Source organism: Numida meleagris, chromosome 3 (assembly GCF_002078875.1).
Source record: "Numida meleagris isolate 19003 breed g44 Domestic line chromosome 3, NumMel1.0, whole genome shotgun sequence".
NCBI lineage: Eukaryota > Metazoa > Chordata > Aves > Galliformes > Numididae > Numida > Numida meleagris.
Genome location: NC_034411.1, coordinates 100952683 through 100968437, shown reverse-complemented (window position 1 = coordinate 100968437; position 15755 = coordinate 100952683). Strand labels below are relative to the sequence as shown.

The 15755-nt window shown below is 37.8% G+C and overlaps 1 protein-coding gene across 8 annotated transcripts in view; it reads right to left on the bottom strand.

Moving 5' to 3' along the window:
• VSNL1 (visinin like 1) overlaps positions 1-15755 on the bottom strand; it is a 77780-nt gene that overhangs the window by 31745 nt on the left and 30280 nt on the right. For 6 of the 8 annotated variants that reach the window (XM_021391551.1, XM_021391550.1, XM_021391554.1 and 3 more), the window contains exon 2: positions 12404-12570. In XM_021391551.1, coding sequence (XP_021247226.1) covers positions 12404-12565 — 162 coding nt within the window. In that variant the 5' untranslated portion in view covers positions 12566-12570. The remainder of the gene's footprint in view (positions 1-12403; positions 12571-15755) is intronic. The other 2 variants (XM_021391556.1, XM_021391552.1) reach the window with 1 other exon arrangement.

The following is a 15755-nucleotide window of genomic DNA, read 5'->3' as shown; positions in this document are numbered from 1 at the left end:
AGAAAAGAAAAGAAAAGAAAAGAAAAGAAAAGAAAAGAAAAGAAAAGAAAAGAAAAGAAAAGAAAAGAAAAGAAAAGAAAAGAAAAGAAAAGAAAGGAAAAGAAAGGAAAAGAAAAGGAAAAGGAAAAGAAAAAGCACACTGGCTTAAAAAAGAAAAAGGATAGAGAGTGCTGAACTCTATGCCTGACAGTCAGGATTGTGCAGGACTCTGGAGATGACAAGGTTGCATCTTCTATCCCACTTCAGGAAGAGGGAGGGTATCTTGCTCCTTGGGATAGAAAATGTCCATTTCTTCATCATATTGCATTCTGTATTTACTCAGAGATGTCAAAAATTGAGGCCCTAGTAAAAATGTATGAGTTTTAAGCACTCAACAAGCATTTTTAGTCCACTGTAGATCATGCTAAAGAACTACTCTCACTTTGGTCCAGCTCCTCTGTCACTAAAGAGAATAGATTCCTTTTCTCGTAAAAGGTTTAGTGTTTTTTTGTGTTTGTTTGTTTTTCTCATTTTTTCCCCTTGTTCTTTTGGCTCCAAGATGTGCATTCCTCTCTGCACAGTAACACAACTTCAGCTGTCCATTGACCTAGCTATTACACCAACATGCTGGCAGTGAAAACTGGAAGAGAATGAATTCCCTAGTATTCTGCATCAAATGCTTTACTAGAGAGCTGTGTTGACTCACTCATACCACACATGGGATTTTTACACCATTCCATGTTTTTACTGTATATAAAAGGAAAGGAGAAGAGAAAAAAGTATTCTTGATCTGTCACTGTTGTACTTGGGCAGTAACATTTGCCATCCCATTGAAATAAGTGGTCCTCTTAGGACTGTGTACTTGCTTTTGTAGCAAGTATGTAGGACAGTATTTCTATGAATCTGGAAACTTAGAAGTAGTCCACAGTATTGGCAATATGAAGAAAGCATGGGCATGAGCCCAAAATAGATGAGAGAAAAAAAAACAACTGAGATGAACAGTCCCATGGAAATAAAGAACAGTGGGTGCATGTATAGAAAATGGAAACAAATAACTGAAAACTGCCTGAAAGCATGTACTATTGGAGATAATGCAGGGATAATGTTTTCATAGGGATTAACTGTTCTCGAGTGCTTTTCCCACATGTAAAGCACAACATAATTTTTATTCAGATAGGTTGATGTGGCAGCCTCTTTATTTCTAGCAAAAACTCTATTTATTGTGCCTGTGCAAGAAAAGTTCCACTCTTGGATGGAGTCAGAATGTGGTTCTTTCACCTCACTCTACAATCGCCTGCTGGATAGAGCTCAAGAGCTAATTCCTTACTGACATTTCCCTTCTACAGGATTCTATTAGAAGTTTGTGTGCCAAATTAATCATTTCCAAAAGCCTTTAATACATTTGGCTAGGTGTTAATGTAATTTTTTATAATGAGTGTGTTAAATTCTGTCTTTGGGAACAGATTTGATTACTCTGAAGAAATGTTATTCCTACAGAAAGAGGTAATAGAGAGGTGTATGACTTTATGAGAAACTCCTTCATACAAAGACCTTATTTGCTCCATTTTTGTTAGAATTATTTTTTTATTCAGTTTTATTGCCCTGAATCTGCTGGTGATTTTCTACTTAATCTTCAAAGAGTAAAGACAGGGTTTCCACACGTGTTCTTTTAGACCATATACTTTCTTTCATGTTCTTTCATGTTTCAAGGACACTCCAGGTCAGAAGATGCTGGAAACAGAGATCATGCTTATTCTCCCTGTTCTTGGCCGTACATTAGAATAACTCCAGAATTTATGTCTGTGAAAATAAAATCAGGCCCATTAAACATCGTTTGTCTGCCATACAGAAAAACTCCAGGGGAAAAGAATCTTAAAAATAAATGAGCGGACAGACTAATAGACCATAGGGGCTAATTTGCAGTGTGGATTTGGCAGTGCTAACACAAGGCCAGCAATTTGTTGGGCAACCCATGCTATATATTGTATTTGTCTGTAGTAAGAACTAATTGATAGATAAATAATTGCTTCAGTAATCCAACATTAATATAGCATCCTTACAATTAAATAATGTAACTATTTCCATTATGAACTCTCATTTTCAGAATCATATTTAATATAACAGATACTGGATTTCAGTAAATTTACCATTCTCAGACCAAGTGTCACTGAAGTATTGAAAAATCATGTATAGACTTTATATTTAAAGGAGTTAAATACTGGGAATCATGAACTTCTAAAGCAATAAATGGAGTCACTTCTTCTGCACAAATGAGCAACAAAAGAGATGAGAAGAAAATTGTGTGCAGTACCACTACTGTAATGCTGATGCTCAGCTGTTTCTTTCTGTACCTTTAGACGTGCACAAAACAGTAGGATTGTATTTCTGCAAGACAGCTTTGGGATTTGGTCACCGCCATGGAATTGTGAACTCAAGGCAGTAGATTGCTATCTAAGTGCCTTGATCTAACCAAGAAACTGGAAAAAGTTTAATGTGTGCCTAAGTTTGTACTATGTTTACGAGCCTACATGTAATATAAGACTCAATGGACTGAAGAAATTGGACCCTGAGGAAAGGAGATGTGTTTTACTTCTAAATGAAGTTATGCACGTGAATCAAGTAGAGGGGACAGCACCTGACCTGCCCAAGTGACACCAGCATCTGTGAGAGAGAAAATGAGAAGCTATGATTTAGTGGGAGGAACATCTGCATCCCTTCCTGCTGGGGCTAAGGCATGTGTGTGTGGGCAGGGAGACTCTGAAGGGAACTGAGGACACAAGCATTTCCCTGGGACCACATCCAAAGAACATCACCTTCCAGCTACCACTGTTTAGCAGCTGGCTGGGAAGCAGCTGGCTGGAGTTTATTCTGGTGAAAACAGAAGAATGCTAGGAGGGAGGCTGGCTTCTGGAGTCATCTGTGGGCTTCACCTGCAAGGCTTTCACTGCACAATATCTGTTTCTTCATTAATTACATAATCATCTGCACTGACACGCATTATAAAATCAGGCACTGTAATTGCTACATTAATAAACACCAACACAACTAAAAGCGTTTCCATTACCAAAAAGGTGTAATAAGAAGAGCGCAGATCTAGTCAGCATGGACGCACAAAATACTGCAAACTGGAGCCTGCAAACATGAAAGATGGCTCCTTACTTTTAATCAGTTCTTAGGTATTTGGCATGATCAGTTTGACATGAAGAAGCAAAACAGTGAATACCCTTCAAGGAAAGCTGTGAAGAGCCATGAGTATGCATAGAGATGTGTAGTTTCCTACAAAGGAATAACAGTATTTCTAGGACATATCCTTCCAAGGGGATACAAGTACCTAGAAATAGCTTGGTAATTAAATAAGCTTCTGTTGAAAAATGCTGACAAGCTCCAGACACGATCTGATTTCAATTAATTAGTTACAATTTTTTTTTTTTTTGAACTATCTTTGTTAACATGCAAATAAGCCCAAACGGGCTTTGATACTCAATTTGAGATGAACTGTAGAGCTGGTTCACACTTCTGCCCATACTGCCGTTTCTGTGGACTGCAGGGAGATTCTATTTAAAACTGAGTATTCAGTTCAACCAGATACCAAGTTTCGTGACTTCTTAAGCAGGTGGATTTCACACCTAACTCTTTTGAAAATGTTTCGTATGTATTTCTGCAAAATGGCAGCAGTCTCTTCTCACCTGAATTTCCTTGTGTTGATTACTTTATCTTCCAAACCACATGTTTTTCTCATTTTGTTTTGTTTGTGAATGAATATACAATTAAGATAGATAGCTAATTCTCATGCCAAGTAGCGGTAAGTCATCAGTTCAGCAATCAATAGGTTTGTCAGTGAAAAATCTATTCCTATGAGCTTTAATTAAACATGAAAAGATGGAAATTTACTCTCACTGAAGAGAAATAAAGTTGATACCCCAAGGTACTGGAAATGTTCAGATTATGATTAGTAGAAACCTGACTGGAATCTCAACTATTGTCTACACGATGACAAAAACTGAATTTAAGTTAATAACCAGCTGAGCTTCTAGAGTTTTCCATAGCCCAGAACCCTGTTAAAACACCTCTCATTAAAACACCTCCCTGTTAAAACACCTCTCATCTGTACCTGCATAGCTACAGCTACCCACAGCAGCATGCACTGCAGTGCTAACTATGACACGCCATGTCAAACACCACAAGCACATGAAGCAAGCTGAGATGCAATGGTTGGCCAGGAAAGCCATGTTCCAAACTAAATGAGATCCTACAGTTTTTAAGTATTCTTACCCAGTTACAGTGACTCACGAACGTCTATCTGGGAAGTATGGAAATGTATTATTACTAAGGTAGTTTTCTAAAGGAATGATGAGTTCACTGGAGAGGAGAGAGTAGAACAGGGCTGAAGATATGGCATGGAGCCAGAGATGTACTTTCGGAGTGAAGGGACTTATTCAGAATGCCAGGTTCCCATTTTACGAAACACGAAAGTGGTTTTCAGGTTTTGTGTGTAAGTGAGATAATGGAAGCAGATTCTGATACTACTACTGGTCACGAATACCATCCTACGACGTGCATGTATGATCCCCACAAGACAAAACCCTTCCCCAAACCATTTGATAGGAAGAATAAAAAACAAATGACCTTACTTCAAAGAAATAAAATGAAGGAGATTATTTATATTTCAACCCATGAAAAAAATTGCCAAAGACACAAAGGGTAACGTCAAGCAAGTGATTCAATCACTGATTTCTTGAATATCCATCCATAATATAAAGAGTTTGTATGCTCCACTCATTTTAATTTGATTGCGAAAGAAAGGAATATATCTTAAAAAAGGACAGTTAGCATCACTAATCCCACTCTGCACTGCGCAGTCCTGAAGGGTTTACACTAGTTTGTGAGCAGCCTTCCTTGTGATGAGAAGGAAAACCCTGAGGTGGTATGAAGGGAGCTAGGAGACACAGTTTCAAGAGGGAAGAAGTCCAAATTACTCAAGTTTGTAACAGGTTTCAGAAAGGCAGTGAACTTCTGATCAGTCTTGACAAGTACAAGGTTGTCCAAGGACTACCGTAATACTGTTAAAATAAGTATCGTTACAAGAAATACTAAACCCGAACGCCATAACAGCTCTGAAACTTGGCTCTGACCATGCGTTTCTTTTGTTGTTGTTGTTTGGTTTTTTTTGAGGTCTTTGACATTTAAGTGTTAGCAGTGGCTGTCTCCTTCATGGCTGCTCCACGCTTTCTGTATTATCCTTCAGGGGAATCATAACTGTATTCATGAATTCAATGTTTTGCTACAGAAATAATTACAGCATCTGAAATTCATTGTTTTGATTTCTCTGAAGGAGTCCAACACAGAGCAAAATTAAGCAGTAAAGAAACAAATTTCCTTATAAAAGTGCATGAGTTTTTTTTTTTGGAACTGGCTAGCTTACTTCAAAAATAATAATAATTAAAAAAACAAAAGCAGTGATTTACAAGCTATTGTTGGAGAATTTATTCAGACTGGCTTCTTTTATCAAGATAAGTTGTAAACTAGGAGATGTATGTACATGGTGAGGTTTTTAAGCATTCAGCTGGACTGCCTTGCCCTGCTGGACATAGTCTTTTCAATGTTTTTAACTTCATATTAGTTTAGACACCTCCAGGAATCACATACAACCACTGCACTACAGAACTATTCAATACTTAGTAGTAATCAGAGGTTTTGTCTAAACCTTCAAACCCTGTGCATCAGGGACTCAGCCCTGGAGATGCTTTCAGACAGCTTTACGGATCTGTGACCATCTCTCCTTTCTCTCATGGAAGGTGTGTTAGCATATATATATAACTGAATTGTTATCAGCAAGACTCATCCCACAAGCCTGGAAACTCCACAAGCTGCTATTTAGAGCAATTAAGATTTAACCATTCAGATTTTGTTTATCAGAATTGCCTGACTCCCTCATTTTCAAGATTTAGATTCTCCAGAGATTATCTGGAGGATATGGGCCATTACGTACTCTGCCACAGAAGCAAAGAAAAATATATTTTAGCCTTTAAAATTAGCCACTACTTGCCTCCAAAACTACTCTTCCGATAACATCAGGACCCTTCCACGTACCACTCATCCATTCAGATTTAGGTTTTAAATAACTGCTGCCTTCATCTAGTATTGTGTATGTTCCTGTACTTCACGAGAGGAGCTCTCCAGGCACCAGATCCAGCTTGCAGGACTGGATTTTAAAGGAGCTTACATCAGACTTCCTAGGACTCAGGGTGACAAACAATTTCAAGAGCTCAGTGCAGTTCTAAGCTCTAATAAGGATCAGGAATGAAAACTCCCATTAGTTTCAATGAGGTTAAGATTTCAACCTGAAGTGACTCTATTCTACCTTGCTGAAGGTTCTTGGTATCCATAATTTCAGAAGAGTTCACTATGCAGTGTGCCAGTCCTCTTAATTACTGTTCTCATTCTACTTTGCAACTTAAATGAAAATTCTTGGTTTTCTACTGTATTTTATTCTTCAATACAGTTGTTGATCTTTAACGCTCTGTATACTAAAGACAGATTCCAAAAAATGTTCCATAAAATGACTTCCAGTCAGTGTTTTTCCTGGGATCTGTGCAAGAAAGAAATGCAGCAGAAAGTCATGTTACCAGCATCCTCCCCTTCCCTGAATCACTCAGTCAGCTTCAAAGTTAACACTGCCTTTGGGGTCTGTTTGATTTTGTTTTTATGTGGAAGGAGCATTCTGGGCCTTTGTTTTAAAATTCGCACAGCACAATCTCAGCTTCTGTTTGAAACATATAACCAGCCTCTTATGTGGTTTTCTAGTAGGCCTGTGTTTTGGCAGAGCACCTAACTGTCCATGTTTACATGGAGTAAGAGGAGGAGGAACAACAGCAAAAGCAGTTTGCAAGGAAGGTGATCAGGCAGCAAGACCAAGTCTTTTTTTTTTTTTTTAATAAACGAAGTTCTGTATGAAGAGCAATTCTCATCTCTTCTCATTTTATCAGAATCAAGTTTTGATGCAGCACTGGAGTACTAAACATATGCTTCAGTCTGCAAGGCTGGACTGCAAATATGTTTGCTTTTCAGCAATACTTTACATTTCCTCTTTAGGGTTCTGCTATATTAATTTGCCTTTTCCAAAAACTTCAATTGCACTACTACTGAAAGGTTTTTTCCTCTTCAGGAGCACGTATTTATAACTGTCCTGCCTGTAGTTGCCTCAAATGTATGGATTTTATTTAAATGTTTGAGGAATGCCTTCAGGATCTTCACCTAGCAGATTGTTCTACTGTCCCCCCACCAAGTAAAACATTCACTGATGCCAGTACTTATTTCTTACTACATGTGCTGCTTCCTGAAGAGCTGCTTTGTAATGGCCCTGGACCAGAGCTATTCTTTGCTTTGCTTGTTTGCATCCAATGCTATTTCTAATTGACTCTAATGTAACAATAATGGTTTTATTATCCCATATCAATTTAAAAAATTCAATAACACAGCAGCACTATTAACCTGTTTAACGATTTCTAGAATCATGTTTACAAATAAAGAAATACATACATGGTTTTCTGAGCTGCAGGTAAATTATGTGCCCTACTGTGCGGGAAGATACTATCACATTGTCCAGGAAGACTGCAAGAACTGTGAATGTCATTTTTTGGAGGATATCAACAGTATATATAAAATCATTACATGAGTAGATACAGCAGTATTTTTGATAATCTGCCTGATTTCGAAAGATGCTGTAGATTTTTAGCAATACAGCTGTAGTGGAATAACATACCTAAAAATTACTCTTGTTACAGGGAGAACTTCTTTGGTCAGATGCACTTGTAAAACCGGCACAACTCTTAGAGTTAACAGAGATATATCTCTGCATCTATGTTCGGGTCGTTTGCAAACACAGCTTTGTTGTTCTGGAATTCCATTTTCTCACACGCACTGAGCTGATATGCAGCTCTAACCTAATGTTTTGAGGAGCAGTGTGCCCTCTTTAGAAGGATGCTACTCCATCTTGAAAATTTGGATAGAGAAGAAGAAGATGCAAACATACCCACTTACATTTCAACAGATTTTTGAGAGTCTTTTTTTTCTATGCACATTAAAATGAGCAACTAGAAATCAATTCCCTTCAAGGCAGGAAATATGAGATAGAAGCCAAAAATACGACAAACCATTTGACTGTAATTTATCAAATGCCATTACTATATTTTTCAGTTACATGCTATCTAAAAAACCCAAAAACATAGCTAAATAATAGATGTGCAACAAATTTACAGAGCAACCCACTTCATTTAATGCTAGCATTATACCACGACTCTCAGCCCTACCCTTCCAGTTAAAGGACCATTGGTGCTTCTTTCTGTTATTAATCCAGAAGATATGCTTCTCATGTTCAGTGACCTAGTTCCAACAAGTATCACAATATAGAGGCCTATTTTCCAGTTAATAAACGTGCATAATTCCTGTGAATATGAGTACTGTTTATGCACGCTTGCACACTCTAGGGCATATTCATCTAAACCCAGTGATTTCAAAAGATCTGAAGCAAAATTTATTTGGCCCTCTAGACTGAAAGAAACCCTAAATAATGATGGGAACAGTCCAGCATGTTTTATTAGTATATTTTATTTTAATGAGAATTTTGTATATTAATTCCTTCAGCTCTCTGCCCACAATGCTAATGATGTTTTACATAAGATAAGAGTTTTTAGGATAGAATAAAAATAAAATAAAAAGAAGAAGGAAACAAGCAAGGATTTAGCTTAACGGTTAGAACATTCACTTTGGAGATGCAAACCATAGTTTCCAGACTGTCCCATGGACCCACTAAGATACTTAATACTACTCCTGGCAGCAAGAGCTTGGTTGGAGTGCTGCAAGCAGACCAGAAGGACTCATTTCATCGCAGGTAGAGCAAGGACGCAGGGGAAGTATTAGCAGATTCAGACTCCTACAGGGATGTGGTAATTGATTCCGGATTTCCTACAGCTCGAAGAGTACTTATGCACTGTGGTAAAGGTAAGGCTCTCACATTATCTTCCTTAAGAGAAAAAGTTAAGAGGACTCCAGTCACCTGATTTTGCTTTGACATCTAATGTCCTAGATACTTCTCTGCAGGAGAGGCTTGAAGGATACCACTCCCACATGGAAACAGATGCATATACCCTGCAGAAATGTTGAGCTTCATACACATTCCTGTCCTGAGCAGTATCCTGTGATTTTGCTTTGGCATACTAGTTTACAGTGGGCCGCCTTGATGTTTAACTTTCTCAGAATGGTATCCACAAGTTTCTCCTGCTCCCATGCTCTGTGTAGGCTGCTGGGGCAGTTAACGTGGGGCAGCACTTAAATCTCTTGGTGGCTCTGGGCCTATAGTGCACAAAGAAGTCATCAGGAAATCAACCTGAAAACTGTACAAACCTTCAAGTAATTCAGCACCATGGAGTTAGACATGAGACCTAATAGTTGGCAACAGATTCTGCATCCCAAAAAGAATCCGTGCACCCAAAAGCATACCAGAAGTTCTGATGAACCTACAGGACTACAAGCAACGCTAAAAATACAACAGTATCAATTACATTTTTTCTTATTTGATGTTTATTTAAAAGACTGTTTTTGATAAAATATTTTTTATAAACACTGCCACTAAAAGTGCTGCAAATAATTTTTGTGTATAGTCCATTTGTACAACTGCTATTTATTTTAAGCATTGCCTGACTTGTATTCCTAATGGAAACTTCAATAGCAAACAATTCCATGCCAAGCTACAGTAATTCCCCCTTTTAGTCAATACAGTCTTCATCTACATCAGTAAACAGCACAGTACAATTGACGCAAATACGCAGTGGAAGAGTTCGTGTTGAGGACCTGACATCTACATCACAGATGTTCGGGATGTTCTAACTCAGACCAGTGCTAGCCCGGACCTATGGTGTAAGTGCATGCCTATGAGCCGGCATTAGAAACAGTAACACATTAGGTGTGGTTCCAGGATGCATTTTCTAGATAAGTTTCAACCACAAAAATGCAGCTTCTGTACCTCAGGATTGTGCACTCACTCTGTAATTGTGCAAAAAAAAAAAAAAAAAGCAGCAAGAGATAAGCAGGACATTCACCTTAAAATAATGCTCTTGAGAGTCCTAAAATGTGTTTTTTTTTCCTTAAGTTGAGGATATTTTTTATTGTATATGAGTACAAGAAAAGAACTTTCTTAGCATCTTAGTATAATGACTATAATGACTTAGTATAATGACTCTTTTACCAATCCATGCAAAAGCGTATGAAAATCTTCTTCAATAAAATCCAGTTCTGACCAAGAAATAAAATGCCATCTCTCCCACCAGAAGTCCACACAGAGAAATTATTAATTAAAATGAGCTTCATACCTTTTTACCCTGAATACTCATTTACTGAATACTCATTAACAGAATTGAAATGTTATAAATGTTTGGATCTCCTGCTGGTGGCTTCTCCTGGAAAGATTAAATGTTGAGTTTGGGGTTTTGTCTGCAACCAGGCAGAACACCCTACAGAAAAGAGGTCTCCATGACTGGCAACACTCAGGCCATTAGTTTCTCAGACAGCCAAGAGCCATTAGTTTAGAAGAAATTCAGTGACAGAAGGAGAAGTAAAGCTCTGGATTTACTACAGCTAATCATATTTCTCTTCTGCAAAATTAGTATTTTGCCCTGCATATATATATATTATTTATAGAACAACAATAAACTGGAAATAAATATATGACAGCAACTTTATAGAGCATATCTCACAAAGCATAACTAACAAAGCAAGGGAGACAATCTTATTTGGTGTCCACTCTAAAAATATGTAAGGCCATAAAACTAAAAGCCAGATACTGCAGCTCCCTAGAACAGGGCTGTCGCCAAATTTCAGTACTCTTGTACTCTTCATTTCACATTTTGCAGTACCATTTTGTAAATTTAATACTGAAATTACTCTCTGATATTTCCTCCATGAGTAAAGTATCTCATGAATTATCTTTGAACACTTCAAACAGCTTTTTGAAGGGAGGAAGTCCTAGCAGCTCCAAGCTATTTCAGAAGATATTATCCCTCACAACATACAAAATCATTAAAAAAAAAAAATCCCTCTAGTGCAGCTTGCCAAAAAAAAATTATAATTTCTGAAGAGTTAAAAACTTGTCATACTTTATTAGGAATATTTTATAGAGACCATTTACATTCCTCAGAAACACGTAAGAGAAATTATTAGATGTCTAATCCCAGGGTTGTACACCGAGTACTATTTAAAATAGAAGCTATAAATTATCAGTCAATAACAAGCATAATACCTGAGGCAGTAAAAATTCTTTCAACTGAAAATAACAGTTATTAAAAAGTCAGTCTTTTTTAAGAAAAGGATTGTGAGGCAATATCTCTAGCCATTAATATTAAAATAAGAAGACAGAGGCTTATTTATGTAAGCTGAAGTTAGCAGTTTTTGCAAGGGCACTCGTTAAAAGGAAGAAGGGGCTTGGTGAAAGTCTACAACAATCTGGTTCAAGGCTGAAGAATTTCAGGATAGGACTCTAGGACGCGTTTAAGGAAAAAGATAGTTCCACTTCTCTGCAGAAATCGTCACTTTACTCAGTATTAACTACTCACATTTGAAAGGCTTTTTTAAATTTTATTCAGCCTCACATTGTATTTCTGAACTGTTCTGATCCTACTCTTCATCACTGCCATCCAGTATTTTTCCTAATTAAAATTACTTTGAAGTCTCTGACCTTCAGGCAGACACTCGATTCTGAATTAAAATATAATTATCTTTGTAACATGAACACACTTTTAATGCTGCCCCCGTGCACTTCTTGTTGCAGAATAAATGCATACTAAATATAAGGAAAAGACTACATTGCATTTGATAAAATAATGAAGAATTAAAAGCAAATAAACTTAGCAACATGGCTTTCCTTTCATATCTAACAAGAGTGGAGAGACAGTAGGGAAAAAAGAAAGGCAGTACTTAAAATTTAGAGAAGGAAATTCTTGGTACACAGTGCATAATTTGCCTGCAGAGCATACTGCCACAAAGCCTCACCACTTCTGTTGGAACTAACAGAAGGACAATGTAGTTCCATCGGTCACAGGGTTTATATTCCAGTGGTGTTACACAGAGCATGGTTTATTGAACTGAACTGCAATCACCCACTGAAGATGAACGAGGCCCATAAATTACAGAGAATGCTTTCTTTGAGTAAAGCACATGTGTTTTTTTCCTTAAATTTTTTGGTTCCAGTTACTGTAGCTATCAGAAGAGTCGGCACAATGAGGGTAATGCTTCCCACTGACCTCTTTATATTCACCATTGCTCCTCCTAGTGAAGGAATTCCTTAGTCTAGAAGGGCAGCTCATGACCATGCAGTGCTTTGCACTACTTGTAACCTCTTCTATGGCTAAATAGTAGGAACTTAATAACTCACCTTTACGTAAAGCTGCTGAAACTCCTCAAGGTTCAGTCTACCGCTTGGACAGTCCTTTAGAAATCCTTTGTACCACTGTTTGAGCTCGTGTTCGTTGAACTCCGTGCTCTTCACCAGATCTTCCATCACCTCAGGGGCCAGCTTGCTATTCTGTTTCCCCATCCTGCCTTAAGAAGAAATAAATTAATACAATTAGCCAAGTTGATGTGATCATTTTAAACTTGATTAGGGACAAAGCTGAAACGCATCACTTGTTTTGCATTCACTCACTGCTGCTTTTAGTCAAACACAGCTTTACGGATTCCCCCAGTGAACAGAAAGCTAGGCTATGTTTGAACATTAGAGGCTGAAATGGTGAAAAATACAACGTACGTCTATCTTCAGACATCTGAAGGCCTGGAGATGGACTGCTCATCTACCTTCGAATTAATGATGAAAAGAAATCTCTTGTCTGTAATAATAGTATCTTCTAAGTGAAAGATTTATTTTCTTTCCGATTTGGTGAGAGATTATTGCTATCCTTTGGAAAGTACTACTTCATTTCACTGCAGTGCTACCACATTACAAAGTTGCCTTTATATTAGTGATTTCTGTAATTCTTAGCTTTTCTTTGTATGAAGGCTGAAAACTGCGACTTCACTTCTTTCCTTTTTTAAAAAGATACGTAACAAAAACTTTTCACACATTCGGGGATGTCCACAGAATCTTTATCTTTCTCTTGAAAATCTCTCTGATGTGACATTTGCATTAGCAGATACTCCTCACAGGTACAGGGCTGCTGACAGGCTGCACTGTGGGGAAGCAATGACACATACAGCATCGCTGTTAACTCCAGAGATAGCCATTACATTTGTCATACACACCTTACATACACAGACACAAAACATACAGAAACACAAAATATGCGTGTGTGCATATGTAAGTACAGAACTCTCAGAGCTGCTGATGTTGACCTTTCCTTTGAGATATCTTTTGAGATATCTTTTAAGAAGTCCTTCCCTTTAACCTGTTCCAGTACTACTGTACTACAGTTAGTTTATGACAGGAGATGTCTTTTAGTTACTTTGTAATTGGATGACACACAGTACTTAACTTGTCCTGTACAGCACTGCAAAGAGATGAATAATTTCTTGCCTGAGCCTAGCTTAGCATTTCCATTTTTATCTTCCAGTATAGCATCTGTCTCTAATGACAGCACTGCACTGAATGCATTGGTTTCTAGTCCACAGAACCACCCATTACTGATATTAATCTATTGCTTTTGGCATCTTCTCCTATTTCTATGTTTAGTTCCTTTCCCCTCAGAAGGAGATACTTTGTTCTGTTCCAGTGAATTGATGTATTTATAAAACTTTACAGGAACCGTCCCTGAACAGGCGCAAAGCTTCCCATTCCTCTCCATTTCTGCGTGACCAAAACATCCTCCTGTGCCACGCTACCAGCAGCACCCCCAGCACCAAGAAGGATGGTGCCGTTCTACAAAGCATTCAGCTGGTACAAAATTGAGAAATTCGGTCTTTGGAAAGTGCAAAGGTCACTTCAGTACAAACATTGGAGAGTTTGACCTTTCTGTTAACTCCCACAGGCCTAACTGTATGTACAGGTGTCTAGAAACCGGCTGTTTTGCTAATTGGTGGGTTGCAGTTTATGGTATGTAGAACAGTTGCCCCAGCTTTTTTTGTCTTTTTTTTTCTCCTCTAAACTATATTACCCTTTGCAGACATAAGGCACTTTGCTTAGGACCCAGAGGACCCTTAAAAATTCTCTCCAATTGTAGTAACTACCTTAGGTACATTCACAAGGCAGCTTCTAGATCTCGTAATTTAGCCAGGTGTGCTTTTAATTGACTCTTTTCACTTGGATCTTTAACTCCATTAATATTTACCTCAGTGTTAAAAAAAAGCATCTTCAAATGGGCAAAGATTTGGTATTTTTGACTGACAATTTTTCTGTTATTGCTAAAGTAAAAATCACTTTTCTGTATTCATTGTGTTCACTTTACAGTCCTTGAACCTACACTGCAATGGAAGCAGACAGAACCTGTGAATGAGCAACATCTTCCACAGTTAGCTACGTTATTACCGGTAACGTGGGCACAAAACACTGTAGGAAATGGAGCGTGTCTGCATGTACATAAGAATAAAGAGGTGGACAAACATCCACACATGAAACCTCTTCTAATATCAGATTCAGAGAGACGAGACAGGGTTTTTCTGCCTTGATGATGCAGGTCCTTAGTTTTGGTAAGCTGCTTGTTCAGACATAGGTTATTCAATGAGTCCTAAAAATCTTCCATACTCTACTAAACCAGTGAAAAGCATGGCTAAGATCTTAATAAAGACTTTCCTAAAGTGTTCCACAGAACCAAACCACTGTTGAAGAAGGTATAATTTGGGACTGATGGGCTTTGTACTTTTACCTGCTGCTCCAGTACAGTATGGCACATGCTGTGCCTTGCTCTGTTTGAGATGAGGGACTGCACCAGCTGACCAAGCTGGTCACAATGCCTTCCTGTAATTAGGCACCCATTCTTTCTTCTCGATTCAAAGCTCTTTTCCTACAGAATTGAATTACAATCTGTAGGAAAGCTCAAGAGGCTCGTATAATTATCAAATATAAACGCACACTTCTGGCTCTGGGAGATCCAGTTTATTTGGGAATAAAAACTCAAATACATAGATTATCTAGTTAATCACATTCTAACATCTTCTGGAGTTTCATTGAATCCCTTATTATTATTGAAAAAGTACAATCACCCATTAGCAATGAGTATGCCACTGCTAACACATTTAATTTTCTAAAATGAAAACTACTTTTAATTAACTTATAATCATGGTTTCCCAAACATGTTTTTTTTTTTCCGTGTGAAGATCTATGAATATGCATTAGGAAAATACATGAGAGCACAGCTGCACAATCACTAAATCTTCAAGAGGAAAGGTCACTCTGCAAGCATTTCTTTGTCTAGTAAATTTTATTCTTTCAAGCTGCAAATTTGCTTCCAACTTCCATGCTTCCAACCACGCAATGTGACTATTCAAGCAGTGTTATTCATTTTCTGTTGCATTTTCTGATTGTTAAAAAAGTGGGGGGAAACAAAGAGAAAAAAAAAAAAGGCAATATGCTTTGGTTCCAAATGAGTATGGGGGAAAGATTCATGATAAGGAATGAGCAAAGTGGGTGGCTCTGAGCATGAGTAAAGGTGTCAAGCTTGTTCTCAGTGAAATTACTTTAGTAGGGAAATGCTTATTAATATTAGCAAGAGCAATACAATGCAGATTAGAGATCAAGAAAAATACTGAAACTCTACTGTTGCGTCATGCACAGCAACAGCAATAAAGGTTGAACTTAA